The 15,388-nt window shown below is 35.9% G+C and overlaps 1 protein-coding gene across 1 annotated transcript; it reads right to left on the reverse strand.

Annotated features, from left to right (window-relative positions):
* Positions 1 to 235: 235 nt before the first annotated feature.
* On the reverse strand, positions 236 to 2,168 carry LOC131166682 (uncharacterized). The gene is made up of 3 exons (XM_058125258.1): positions 1,773 to 2,168; positions 437 to 502; positions 236 to 352 (listed from the first exon to the last, which is right to left on the reverse strand). The coding sequence occupies exons 1-3, from the start codon at positions 2,166 to 2,168 to the stop codon at positions 236 to 238; spliced, it is 579 nt and encodes a 192-aa protein (XP_057981241.1).
* Positions 2,169 to 15,388: the final 13,220 nt, after the last annotated feature.

A 15,388-nucleotide genomic window follows, 5' to 3' on the forward strand; every position in this document is an offset into this window, starting at 1 on the left:
GAAGTGCCGGAGGCAATCCTGTGAAAAAATCCATAGAGATGTGATCCCACTTCCATTTGGGAATATGAAGTGGTTGCAATGATCCCGTCGGTCTCTGATGCTTAACTTTCACCTACTGGCATGTTAAACACTACTCTACATATTTAGTGACCTCTTTGTTCATATTACCCCACCAAAAGGATTCTTGGAGATTCCTGTACATTTTAGTGCTTCTAGGGTGCACTGTATAAAGGGATCAATGCGCTTCCTCTAGGATAATCTTTGTAATTTCAGAATCTGCAGGCACACAAAGTCTGGTACGGAATCTCAAAGCTCCATAATTTGAGATATTAAACTTTGCTCCTTGATCATCCTGCACTTTATCCATAATCTTTAATAATTTTGCATATTTCATCTAGGCGACTTTAATTCTTTCTTGTAAGGTAGGCTGAAGTACCAGATTAACAATGAGTGCCTGGTGATTTCCCTCTACCAACTCCACACCAAACCTTTCCAAATACATCTAGATCGAATGCTGAGTCACCACTGCTGATACTAATGAACCCACTGATTTTCGGCTCAAGGCATCAGCTACCACATTCGTTTTTCCTTGGTGGTAATTGATGGTGCAGTTATAATCTTTAATTAACTCCAATCACCTCCTCTACCTCATATTTAACTCTTTCTGTGTGAAGAAGTATTTCAAACTCTTGTGGTCTGTGAAGATCTCACACCTACCCCATACAAATAATATCTCCAAGTATTTAAGGCATAAACCACCGCTGCTAACTCCACATCAAGGGTAAGGTAATTCTTTTCATATTCTTTAAGCTATCACGATGCATAACCTATAACTTTCCCCTGCTGCATTAGCACACACCCGAGCCCTTTGTGTGACACATCACTGTAGATTACAAAACCCTCTTCTCCCAAAGGAATCATCAAAACTGGTGCAGTGATGAGTCACTGCTTTAACTCTTGAAAGCTCTGTTCACATTCATCTCTCCATTCAAACTTCATATTCTTTCTAGTTAATTTTGTTAACGGGCCTGACAATTTATAGAATCCTTCTACAAACCTGTGGTAGTAACCTATCAATCCCAAGAAACTTCTGACTTCCTGCACATTTTTCGGTCTTTCCCAGTCTATTACCGCCTCAATCTTGCTCGATCCATAGAAATTCCACCCCTTGATACTACGTGCCGCAGGAAGGTGACTTACTTCAACCAGAATTCACACTTCTTAAATTTTGTATACAACCTTCTTTCTCTCAGTATCCGAAGAACTACCCTTAAATGTTCCTTGTGCTCCTCGGGGCTCTTTGAATACACCAGAATATCATCAATAAAAACTACAACAAACTGATCCAGGTACTGATGGAAGATCCTATTCATCAGGTGCATGAATACGGTAAGAGCATTCTTCAGTCCAAATGACATAACTAGAAACTCATAATGGCCATAACGAGTTTGAAATGTTGTTTTTGAAACATCCTCTATCTTGACCTTTACCTAATGATATCTAGATTGTAGATCAATTTTCAAGAAATTCTGTGTCCCCTGTAGTTGGTTAAACAAGTCATCAATGCGGAGAAGTGGGTATTTATTCTTAATTGTCACTTTGTTTATCTCTCTATAGTCGATGCACATTTTGATCAATCCATCTTTCTTTTTCACAAACAATACCGGTGCTCCCAAGGGTGACACACTGGGCCTAATAAATCCCTTGTCTAGCAAATCTTGCAACTGTTCTTTTAATTCCTTTAACTCTACTAGAGCCATTCTGTGTGGAACCTTAGAGAACGGCACCATCCCCGGAAGTAAATCAATTGCAAACTCAACTTCTCGATCAGGAGGCAATCTCGGCAAATCCTCTAGAAACACCTCAGGAAAATCCCTCACTATCGAGATATCCTCCAATTTTAATTCCCCTTCTAGTGCCTCATTCACATAGGCTAGATACCCCTGACATCCCTCTAGAAGCAATCTTCTCACCTGTATTGTTGATAACATCTGCGGTGAGGAGTGCATGCACGTCCCCACATATCGGTACTCTTGCTCCCCTGGAAGTCTGAAGACTACCTCTTTCTTATGGCAGTCAATACTGGCATAATAGGCTGCTAACCAATCCATTTCCAGAATCATGTCAAACTCATGCATATCTAGGAACACCAGATTAGCAGCCAGCATCTTTCCCTAAATTCTGATCGAAAATCATCTAAGTACCCTCCTACACACTACTACGGTCCCTGTCGGTGTAGCCACAAATAGACGAACATCTAGTGGTTGAGTTTCTAACCCACACAATATAACGAACTCCCAACCCATAAAGGAATATGTTGCCCCTAAATAAAAAAAAAACAGCAACTTTATATGACAAAATGTAAATAATACCTATCACCACGTCGTCTGCTACCTCTACATATCTAGGGGTCAAAGCATATACCCGCGTCGGGGCAATATTTTTCTACTTGTCACCTCGAGGTGCTGGATAATTTCCTTGGTATGGTCTGGGAGCTGGAGCATTACTCGGGGGCACATGACAATCCTGCACCATATGGCCCAACCGTCTACATCAACAACAGATAACTACCTTAGCCCAGCACTCTCCTAAATGTCTCATGTAGTATTCAGGGTAGGTTGGAGATGTTGGATTGCTTAAAGGAACTCGATGTCACCCTACTTATCGCCGACCCACATCATGCTTCCTCCACTGGCCCTAACTAGTGCTCACCTGAAAACTAGGAGGCGTAGGCCTCTTCCTCTGACTCTGTCCTCTCGTACCTCTCTGTCGACTGGCTTCGGCTATGATGGCTTTATCCACCAATTCAAAAAAAATTTGTATCTGCAGAACCGCCACCTACTCATACACCTCCTGTCTTAGCCCTATTTCGAATCTCTGTGCCTTCTTGAACTCATATGGGATCATGAAGGGGGCAGAACAGGACATCTCCACAAATTTTGTAGCATACTATAGCACTGTCAAATGACCTTAAGTCATATTCAGAAATTCCTCCATCTTAGCATCTCTAATAGATGCGGGGAAATAGCATTTGAAAAAGATCTCCTTAAACCTCCCCTAAGTCAGGCTACTAGTACAAGTCTTTGCTCCTTTAGGAGCCTCACTATAGACCACCAACGCTCAGCCTCCCCTATCAAACTGAACATGGCATACATAACTCTCTGCTCGTCGGTGCAATGCAGCACAGTCAGGATCTTTTCAATCTCTTGTATCCAGTTCTCTATCATAATCAGGTATGTAGCCGGGAGATTCATCCTAGTGAATTGCTCTATAGTGCAGCCCTGCCACTGGCGGGCATCCATGCTTCCTAGAATTCCTCGCTATCTTAGCCATGACCTGTAGAACAACACTACGTAGAGCTCCTTCAGAGTCACTGCCGCTCCTACTAGAGGGCCCCACATCGTCACCACCAGCATGAGCATTGCTATTTCCAGGATTCATCCTGAAAATAAAATAGAAATAATTTTAGAATTGAATCACCATAACACGTCTAATGCGTTTATCTATCTAAGAACCAAAACATATCCTCCTATATCAATCATCTTTACATCCTCATTCTTAATTTAAGATTCAGTCTTACCACTCATAAACAAGAACCAGTGATAGTTTACCATGGCTTTCCTAAAATCATCACCCCAGGAAAATCACACAAACCACCACGGAATTTCCTACCTCCAGGCTGTGAGATAGAACCCTAAATTCTAATCTTAATTCTCACCAAAATCCATTCCTATACTTTGGTATTGTTATCCGCTACCCTACAGTCTGCAGAACCTAGCAAACTAAGCTCTGATACCAAACTGTGACACCCTATGTTTTATATATATATATATATATATATATATATATATATATATATATATATATATATATATATATATACAGTCAAATACCTCTAATACCATCATAATGATTAACAAAGTCCACCTGGAATTAAGGTGGGGTACTGGGGATACACCTGTCCATATTCATATTCTATCTATGCAGCGAAAAACATAACACAACCAAACTTTAAATATACCAGGGTACTATAGTCTTCCAAAAATATACATTCCAACCCCCAAAAATCATCAAATTCTTCAAGTCTACACAGACATTTACCTAGTCCCAAAATAAGAACATTCCCTGACTAATAATAATCTACTCCTCCTCTATATCCGAGCTCGGTCCGTCTGAAGTCTTGGATTTCCTGAAATGTTTAAAATCTATAGGGTGAGACACCTCTCAATAAGTAGGAATAAATTATTATCAGTGTGTGGAAAATGGGTTCTAGTGTATCACATCATGTTCATTAAAATATTAATTTAACTGAGAAATCATGGAAAACTGTACTCATATCCATACACACACACACACACACACACACACACACATATATATATATATATATATATATGTACTTTTCTAAAAAATATATTCATACTCAATAAATATCTCTGTGTACAAAAATATCATATCTGTCAAAGTACAATCATATGAGTGTATCGCATCTATAATGAGGAACCCATTCATATTATCGTTATGTAATCACCCCATATGATCGGGTTGTGCAGCCTGAAGGCAGGACCTAACTGTGGCTGGCCTACTAGGTTAGATCAAAATACCTCGTCTATAGCACGGTTAGCCCACTAAAGCCTGGTCCGGACCCAGGAGCAATCAACATCTCTCTAAAGGCTCTACCGAATTCCATTACCATCACACTCCCCGAGCTATGTGGTTGTACTAACTCATTCATTAGCAATGATACTGTGCTCTCATATCAATTATCAACCAAGTTCTCATTTCCATAACTCATTATACATATAAATCTATTTCCAAAACTTTCATTTCTCATAAACATGCTCAAGCTCATGAGTATCCATGTGTATATACCACATCTCGTCTGTAACTCATGGCGGTTCATCAAAGCCCTTGAGTATCCATGTGTATGTACCACATCTCATCTATAACTCGTGGCTGTTCACCATATCTATTAACATAAAACCATCATATCTGTATATATTATATATCATCATATCATATCTGTTAAAAACATGTCTATGTAAATCTCATTTCATCATATCTGTGTAAGACATATCTGTTCATATCTCATATCAAAATAACTGTTTATATCTCAACATAAGCCACATTACATCATATAATATATTCACCGATTTATTTTTCAATAATCAAAATCATTTCTCATGTCACACAGATTTTCAGTAATATTTAACCATATAATGATTATCCAATAAAAAATTAAATAGTTCCAAAACTATTATTTCATATATGCCCGATAAGTTAGAAAATTCACATATAATATCTTCACATCATATTTCGATTTAATCAATTAGACTTCCCAAAAGTCCTGACATAATTTATTTCCTTTACCTGATTCCTGGAGATATGCCCGCAGGGATCCTAAAGCAATGCGTGTGGCTTTTGCACAAATCCCTGTATTCACACACCCTAGTTTAATCAGCTCAACCTCAGAATAATTACTATCCTAACATCCCTAGGCTCACACGTTGCCGTTAACCGATTAAATTCTAAAGAAAACACAGGTATGATCCACTTTCCATATTTAAATTTAATTTCTAACATATATAAAAACACCAATATGAGCAAACCCCCATAGTTTAATTTAATTCCAAAATACTCTCAGAAATCTAATTTAATCGAATCCTAACAATTTAACTTAATTCCAAAATAATCCTCAAAAATTCTATTTAATCAAATCCCTATAGTTTAACTTAATCTTAGGAATATTTCCAAAAATCTAATATAATCCAATCCTGCAGTTTAATTTAATCTTAGGAATATCTCCAAAAATCTAATATAATTAAATACTACAATTTAGTAATTAAATACTACAATTTAATCGGTTGAATTTTTAAAATAACAAACATAATTTGTTCTCCTCACCTTAGCCTTGGAGTGGTGCCTAGGATCTCCAAATTAAAAATATGCTCTGATTAACTTGCTTAGAATCGAAGTCGGGACCTCGTGGTGGTGTCTGATTGTCGATTCGATTTAGTTTCGGAGTAGAAATTGAAGAGAGAGTGAGGGCGTGAGAAGAGAGAGAGAGTGTGTGTGTGTGTGTGTGTGTGGTGAGGCGCCTATCTGAGATTTCAATCTCAGATTGTAAAATTTGGTAAGGATGCTTACCAAAGAAGATTCTTAATGCTTTAATAACCATATATACATATAACTAATATTATATTAATATTATATACATACATACATACATACATACATACATATATATATAGACACACACACACATATTACTTATCCTTATATATTTATACATATATATACACGACCCTCATATTATTTAATTTAATTAATTCAATTTAATAATATTTAATTAATTAATTGATAATTAATTTTAAATGAATTAAATTAATTTTTTTTTGAATTATTCTTACACATATTATTTTTTGGGTCGTTACAATCACGGTCCTAAGAGAAGTTCTGACTGGATTGATATATTTGCCTAGTCTTAATTGAATGTGTAAATCAAGACATCAAGTACTAAACTACGTTATGACCTAATCCCAGAATGGGCACAAGGCAACTTGTTGTGATCAAACAACAAGTTTGGTCAAAAGCTCCTCCAGATTAGATAAAATTTCCTTAGTTACTAGGGGTAGGGGTGTTGTTGGGGTTCTTGAGCCAAGTTTCCTTTCTTTTGAGAGCCTTAAAACCATCCTGTATTTTGTCTGTGTCATTAAGCCCATATCAAGACCTAGAGACTCAACAAGGATACTCAAAAGAGTTCTTTTTATCACACACAAAGGTCATTGGAACAGGGATGAATTTATAACTTTAAGTTGAAGTGATAGTTTTCTAAAAAAATTACGATGAATAATGAGGTGTAGATGATACTATTAAGCATTGAACAAGTATGGAGAATGAGGGCCAATCAATGCCACTTTTTTCTAAAAGCTAAGATGATGTCAAATGTCTCCAAATGATGAAAAAAAAAATGATGGGAACAAAAAGAAGAAGAAAAAGAAAAAGAAGTGGAGAAAAGTGGCTGAGTTGAAAGCCTAAACAGAAAGCCTTGTAATTTCCCGATCCCCTTTGGAGAGAGTCATTGTTTGGAGTGAAACATGGGATACATATCTAACGAACTAAGTGTAGAGTCAAAATATGGGTGATGCTACTCAAACTTGTGTAAAGCCATTGTCCATTAGACCAATCATCATGCTGTCATGACCAAGTGCGCTTGATAATACAAATTGATCATTAGGTTATTACATCACAAGTAGTTTTCCTTACAAACCATGTCGGTTTTTATATATTAGGTATAGGGGTCAATTCTTCCTAATCCTTGGTAGTTTTTCCTTCACTACTTTGGGGGCATGTGGCATAGTTCCCAAACCTGAGTAGTTTTCCTTACAAATTGTGTTAGTTCGTCTATCTTGGGTATAGAGTTTGATTCTCCCCAACCTTTGTGTTGGTTTTTTGAGTCCGATCTCATTGTTGGAAATTTTGTGATCCCAAGAGGGGGGAGGGGGTGAATAGGACATTTAAAACTTTTCAGCTAATTTAAAACATTTCGCCGATTCACCACAGTTCATATCCCATTCAATATTGAAAGTGTGTACGTAAAACAATTAGGTTATCAGTGCAGACATACACACCTATCTCATTTAAAATAAATGTGCATGCAAATGATTATAACTGTAAATGAACAGACATACACATATGGAAAATAAAGTGGGAAAGTTAAAGTACAGTAATCAAATGAGATAGGGAGAGAGCAACACACGATATTTGTTGTCGAGGTTCGGCCAAACTAGTCTACATCCCCACCTTGGGCATACCCCCCCAAGGATTACACTATACCTGCTCACTTAAAGGAGCGAAGTAGAAGCCATTTACATCATCTCCTTACGAGGCAACGAAAAACCCCAACTCAATTACTAGGCTGAGCCAAACTAGTCTCACTTACGAGGTTGAGAATCCCCAGTTCAATTTTCGGGCTGAACCGAACCAGTCTCACTTTCGGAGTTGAGACTCCCCAGTTCAATTAACGAGTTGAACCCAACCATTACAATAAAAACCATTTTTGTACATAATACAGTACTTCTAAATACAAGAAAAAATATACACAATAAAGCTCAAATATACACACTCCAATGATATGAAACATGCTCAGGGAGTAACGGTGTTTTACTCAAAATAATATTTTCAATCTATGAACAAGATGTATATGATAAGCACATAAAGATATAGATTCTATAAAACATTTTCTCCAAAAGTATTTATCAACCAAATAAACGAGAGAAACTCAAAGATTTACCCTCAAAATGATTTTCTAAAAATATGAGTTTAGGTGAGAGCAAATGCACTTTGATAAAATAAAAGCCCAATCAAAATGAATACACTCTTTCTAATGATTTTCAAAAGGTAACAAAGAGTGTTGGGAGAGTATAAAATTTACCCCATAAAAGATTTTGCAATAAAAAACATGTTTTGGGGGAACTTTGATTAGGATAAAAATTAGAGAGAAAATAGGCTAATCAAAGTTGCTAATTTGAGTTATGAAAGGGGTATATATAGATTCAGGGAAATTTTTGACCGTTGGGAGCATGCTAGGAATTATTAAAAATGTTTAATTAATTTTTAACCATAATTACCCTAGTTAAAAATGAGCAACCCGAGAGTTTTGGGCGCCTGATTTGAAGTTCGGTCGCCCGAATAGACACAACAGAAAAAAAATGAGTTTTTGAGGTTTGGGTGCCTAAATATATGTTCGGGTAGCTGAACCGAAGGCGATTTCAAAAGACTGTGGTTCGGTCGCCTAGTGTAAAGTTTGGTTTACTGAACTTACATGTTCAGTTGCCCAATGTGGATTTGAAGATGAAGTTCGGGTGCCCTAGGGAAGGTGAAAAGTAACCGCTCAAAGGTTCGGTCGCCTAGGGATGCTCAATTTAATTTGGTTCGGTCGCTCAAACCAAGTCAAACTTGTTGACCAATCAACCATTCGGTCGATTGAGGCTTTTTCAACACACACAGTTCGGTCACCCGAAGCCTTTTCACACTTAAGATTTTGTCTTGATTTTTAGAAAAATTATATGTAAAGACCTAGGGTCAATCTAAGGTCTAGGAATTTTAATTTAGCGTCGGTCGACTAAAGTCAGCCCCAAGGTCTATCTACAGTTCTGTGTGAGCTTATATTCATATCATGAAGGATGAATGTAGTTATTACAAACCAAATTAAAAAATAAATGCATTACAAATGAAATAAACAAATGTCTTCGTCTTCCTTTTGCTCTTCAAAACTCCATGGAATGCACCAGAATGATGATAAACTTGAAGTTCCTCCTGTATTCCACTTCCCCTTATGTGTGTGTTGAATTATAACCTGTTCAGTCATTTGATTACGCACATAAGTAACACGTGTGTTTGTCAGTATCAAAATATAGATCAGACCCAAAAAGCCAACAATCTCCCCCTTTTTGACGATGACAAGCGCACTAGAGCAAAATGGGTACAGTCATAAAAACGCCCCCCCCCCCAAGAAAATGCATAATGTAAAAATAAACATAATAGCTCAAGCATATTTATGAAAGAATACACAACATAGGCTCAGATACTTGCCCCTATGATTTTTGCCCCAAAAAAAAAAACTTTCCTTTAGGTCATAAACATTTTGTTCATTAAAATTCTCCCCCTTTTGGTATCAGCAAAAAGGGTTAAGTTAAGTGGAAAATATTTTATCATTTAACATAGACTTAGAAAAGAGAATTGCCCCCTTTTGAAAATTATTTTTTTTTCTTATAAAAACTCTCCCTCTTTTTGGTATAAGATTTGGGCATAGAAAATCATTCTTATATTTTCTTGAACAAATATGGCAGTGAAGCACACAATAGTACAACTGGTCAATAAGAGATTGAAAGACACATGACAAACAAGACCAGAGCAGGATTATCCACAAACCATAGCAATTTAAACATATCATAAGACTCGTGAAAGATTTGAGTTCAACACACACGACATATGATAGCAAATGTAGGTTTGAGCATAAAAGCAGCCTAACTAGTTCATATGCATTTCATATATGATCCATGAACCAGCTTTACAACACCCTTAAAAAAATTTATAACCAACATAATTTCATGACATAAAATTTCAATACAATACAAGAACAATCATGAAAACATTCAAACACAAAAGCAAGAAAACATGATATGTTCTATGTAAGTTCATTTCTTGCAAATATATATATATATATATATATATATATGTGTGTGTGTGTGTGTGTGTGTGTGTGTGTTTGTGTGTGTGTGTAAAAATATATCCTCTTAAAGTTTTCGATAAATACTAGGGGCTCATGCTTGCTGAAAAAGAAACTTTAATTCAAACTCAAGCAAGCAAATGTTTTTCTGGTTTGACATTTAAGTGCAATCCATAATATGACTAGAAAAGGTAACCACATAGATCCCAAAGGTATAAAATTTACAAACAGGGATCATATGGCAAAACCTAAGACACTGTGGCAAGCAAAATATTTTCATTTATTATATTCAATGAAGACATTACAATTAAGCACAAGCCACAATGAATTCAAAAACCAAATCTAAGCTAGAAATGTTGTGAGCACAACAAGATGAATATTTAATTTCAGATACTCCCCCTATCAATTTGAATACGTGCTTAGATTCTTTTCGCTACTTATACAAAAAAAAAAATTCATTTAGGAGTATAAGTAACAAATTTTCATTTTTGATAGATTTTACCCAATATATGTTAAACAATTTGTATTTACCAATAAAATATCTCTAAACACAGATGCGCTAAAAATCAAATACTAAGTCATGCATGGTGTTCATGTGTACCCGGAACAATCCATATCAACGATGTTCAGTAGAGACAGTATATGATTGTTCAAGGTATTCAAAAAGGCTTCAGACTCAAAAAGTGGAAACAATAAAAATAATGTGCGTCCATGAGTCAGGTGACTCTAATCCTTTTTCAAGGATGGGGCTTAACCTCCCTGGTATAATCTCAGGCACACATAAATGCATTTACATCCAAGAATGAATTTCATTTAAGCACACTCTATTTGTTCATCCTTCAAAATATTACTCACTATGCAAGAGATTATCGACGTTAAGTTCTTATTCGTTTTTCCTAAAAGTGGGGCTTAAACCCCCCTATGTATTTGTGTGCACACGTACTTGCATTATAGCTCAAGGATGATAGTCTTTTAAAGATGTTCCTCATATATTCATCCTTTCTAAAGATTTCAGTATGTAGCAAATATAAATAATTCAACATATAAGCATGACATATTGCATTTCAATTTAATACATGATAGTCAAATAAGGCTATACTCAGAGGTAATGCAATATGGGTTCAAAAAGGATGTCGCAACACAAAAATACAATGAGTGTGTATGAAATGAAAACTCCCCCTAAGGCATGAAAAATTCCTAGTCACATGGACTTAAAAAACTTATGGCGTGATTGTTAACCAATTTGGTCCAACATGAAGAACATAACTTAGGGATTAGGACCAAATGGCGTACATGAACTAGTTCATCCTAGGACGACATAATGTGTACATGTTTTTGATTTACATCGTGGTTTGGATTTGACATGTACTTACCTATATAGTTATTATGCATGCATTTTCAACAAAGGGTGAGAATAATAATTTCATTATAATTCACTCATCCTTTCAAAAATGTTTGGCCATGCATTAAGCTATCTATCCTAATACATGGTTTCATTTATGGGAAAAATTCTATTGAAATTTTGGCATCATTTCGTCTGTAAATCGAACATTTTCCCAAATTTTCATGTCCCTGAAAGCTAATAGATTCAAGCAAGCAATATAAAATAATCATGTAGATACCATTCAGTTAAAGGCATGCGAGAACCTGTATCCACTACCAGCATGCAATTTTCATTAACTGCATATGCCATGCATGAAGCATTCTAAACTAAACATGCAATCAGGTAGTTCAATCAATATATCAAATAAAATATAAACTATCCATTAAATAATACAAACATTTAACAAACACACGATAGTGGTATTCAGCTCAAACAACAGATTTTAAAAAAAAAATTCTTTGCTCCCCCTCAGTTATGAAATCAAAGAATTTAATATTCAATAATAGTATTTGGCATAACAAAATTTTCAAATATGGGGATGGGCTTTAAGTTCCATTGTGAATTTAGGGCTATATGATATATATAATATTAATTCCCTAAACTCAAGTCTGTATCATGGACAAGATGTGCTATATTTAATAATTTTAAACTTTAAACAAATATAGCATCACGAATCTTATAGCAATTAAAAAAAATTGTCCATTCAAAGGGGATAGCCAATATCTTCAAATAGTCACCAAACAAAATGATATGTATATATTAAGCTAAGATTGGATATGAACACTAGAACTTAGTATTGGCTAGATTTTCTTAGGGTTCTCAGTATGGTAACAGTGTTTACTAAAATTTATGATATTAAGCACAAACACTATTTAAGCGTTCAAAGCATAACAACCCCTTTATATATTTTATCATAAAAACTTATGAGTATATAAAAATTTCTTCGAGATGTACTTCATTAGACATCATGCTATTATCATAAACGATTTATCATGATTCATACAAAGATCTAATACAATATCATACAAATCATGACATGAAATTAATACAAGTATCATATGATTCACAGCAACAAACAAATCAAACATAAGATATATCATGTGAATCATACTATGAATTATTCAATATATTAGAAGGAGAATAGATATACCTTTAAGTTTTACTCCTTCTTAATTGTTTAAGCTCGGAGTGGTGTACTTGTCTCTCTCAGTTTTTCCAAAATTCTTATGTTTCCCAAAACCCTTAGGACTACTTTAAAACATAAGCTTTGCAAGAATATTAGTAGCTAAAGTAAACTAAAAGTATATGCATGACACTCAAATAATATACATTAAGTTCAAGTCATGCACTTTCAAATCATTTTCATGTTTGGGAAACTATGCATTAAAAATCATTTTCAATGGGATATGAAATACTTTGCCAAACACTTTCCAAAACCTCCAATTAATTGATTTTACAAAAATCATTTTCAATAAACAAAAAGTAAAATCTATACAGTGAAAACAATGGAGGATTTGCAAAGTGCTGACCCTCAAGGTTAGGATACACTAAAAAGTTGAGTTGTTGCGATCTTTAACATAAACGGTTAAGACATTTGCAACGAGGCTCTGATACCAATTGTTGGAAATGGTGTGATCCCAAGAGGGGGGTGAATTGGACATTTAAAACTTTTCGACTGATTTAAAACATTTTGCTGATTCACCACAGTTCATATCCCATTTAATATTGAAAGCGTGTATGTAAAACAATTACGTTATCAGTGCAGACATACATGCGTATCTCATTTAAAATAAATGTGCATGCAAATGATTATAATTATAAATGAACAGACATACACATACGGAAAATAAAGTGCGGAAATTAAAGTACAGTAATCAAATGAGGTAAGGAGAGAACAACACACGATATTTGTTATCGAGGTTCAGCCAAAGCAGCCTACGTCCCCACCTTGGGCATCCCCCTCTTGAGAATACACCAAAGACAACACTTTCGTAGTTTTCCCCTTTCGTAGACCAGTTTGGTCTGCATCCTCCCTAATTGGTGTGTTATTTTCACCACCTGTCTGATCAAACCCTAGTATGTATTGATTCTGTCAATGTTGGTCTCTTTAAACTGGTGTGTTAATTCAACCACCTTTCATGTCCAATCCCTAGTTTGTGTTGAGTCTGTCAATTTTGGTCTAACTGTGATAGGCCCCACCATTTCCAAATCAATAACTAAGCGTGAGTTGAGTTTCTTTTGGCCAATTTTGTGGATCCAATCATCATGATGATAAGTAAAAGTTTGTCACCATATCCTTTTTCTTATTTTGGGATATAATGGAATACATTCACTTTTGCAAGCACGCGCATATTGCTTTCCTACCAAATTTTTTTTATATAACACGTAGTCTAAAAATTGTGTCTCCTGTCTTTATAGATTTTTTACTATAAAATGCTAGAAGAAAATATCTTCCTAGCACCCTGAGTAATGAATCTATAAAAAAAGGCAGTTGTAGACACCCTATTTTTCCTGGTCGTTATATAGAAAAAATTTAGGTGTTTACTTTATTTTTCATTTTGATTTGAGGCATTTTTTAGGGTTTTTTTTTTATTTTTTATTTTTAAAATTGCAGTGGAGTGTTGTCTAAGGTATTTGCCTAGGTACGGTCTCTCATTTTCATTTGCTCAACCTCATCGTTTTGGTTGTGTCTATGCACTAGAACTTGTACAAGCTTTTATTTGCATTTTTCTTTTGCAATACAATAAAAAATGAAAAAAAAAAAAAAAAAAAGAACCTCAACACCCTCGAACTCCCGTGGGCCAACCTCCCGAGCACCTGCACACACAAAATCAAAGCTCAAGTTAGAGCCTGATTGAGCTTATTGTGGAATTTAAGACCCATTGTTGACTTGCGCTAGTTTATGAGGCCCAATTGGGCTCAATTTAGAAATCTGGGCCCATAATGGGTATTATTGGTCTGTGCTTAAACCTAGGTCCAATTCCCCTTCTTTGGCCCATTCCTTTACAACCCGAATCTGACCTAGCCCCCTCCACTAGTCTCTTTCCCCTACTTCTTCCATACCCCCCCCCCCCCCTTACTTGCTCGCTAATCAAGCTTCTGCCTAGGGGTGGCAAAACGGGTTAACGGGCTGGGTTTGGGTGGGAACTTTACTTAAAACTTGCTGTACCATGGAGCTAGTTTTGCATGAGACATATTTTCCCTCTCCCACACTTCTCCGCATCGTACATCTCAAATGCTTCACCCTCTTTTCTTCCCCCTCTGCTTCCATCAGCCTAATGAAATCCTCCAACCCCAACAACCCATCCCCGTAGGAGTCTACTGACCTCATCGCCACCTCCACCTCCACCTCCTCCTTCGGCAGGTCGCCATCAATTATCTCCACCCAGTGCTGCAGCTCTGTCGTCGATATCTTCTCGACGCCATTGTTGTCAATGCGTGAGATAAATAAATAAAAAAATAAGTGGTAAATTTTTTAGAAATTAACAATCAAAAGCTTCGTATAAATATTTCAATTTTCAAATCTTTTTCATACAAAACATGAATTTGAAGGGGGGGAGACAGTATATCAACAAAGATTAAGCTAAAACAATGATTTGCTACAGCAAAAGAACTCAAACCTATAGGAGTACTCAAGTATACCGGACATGGAAACCACATTACTTCTTCTGAATCCTTCTAGCCACAAGGAGATGCTATTCCTTACTATAGATGTTTTGGGTGACTCTGGACCAGCAAGTGTCTCGGCTATTGACTGTAAAATGTAAAGCCTT

The sequence above is a fragment of the Malania oleifera genome, chromosome 10 (genome assembly GCF_029873635.1).
Source record: "Malania oleifera isolate guangnan ecotype guangnan chromosome 10, ASM2987363v1, whole genome shotgun sequence".
NCBI lineage: Eukaryota > Viridiplantae > Streptophyta > Magnoliopsida > Santalales > Ximeniaceae > Malania > Malania oleifera.

Excerpts from the sequence above, each read along its gene's own strand:
- LOC131166682 (XM_058125258.1), bottom strand. The coding sequence starts at position 2,168 with ATGCTGGCTGCTAATCTGGTGTTCCTAGATATGCATGAGTTTGACATG. Across the intron at positions 503-1,772 it reads GGATGGTGCCGTTCTCTAAG|ATGTATTTGGAAAGGTTTGG; the intron begins GTTCCACACAGA and ends CATTCGATCTAG. Across the intron at positions 353-436 it reads AGGCACTCATTGTTAATCTG|GATGATCAAGGAGCAAAGTT; the intron begins GTACTTCAGCCT and ends GATAAAGTGCAG.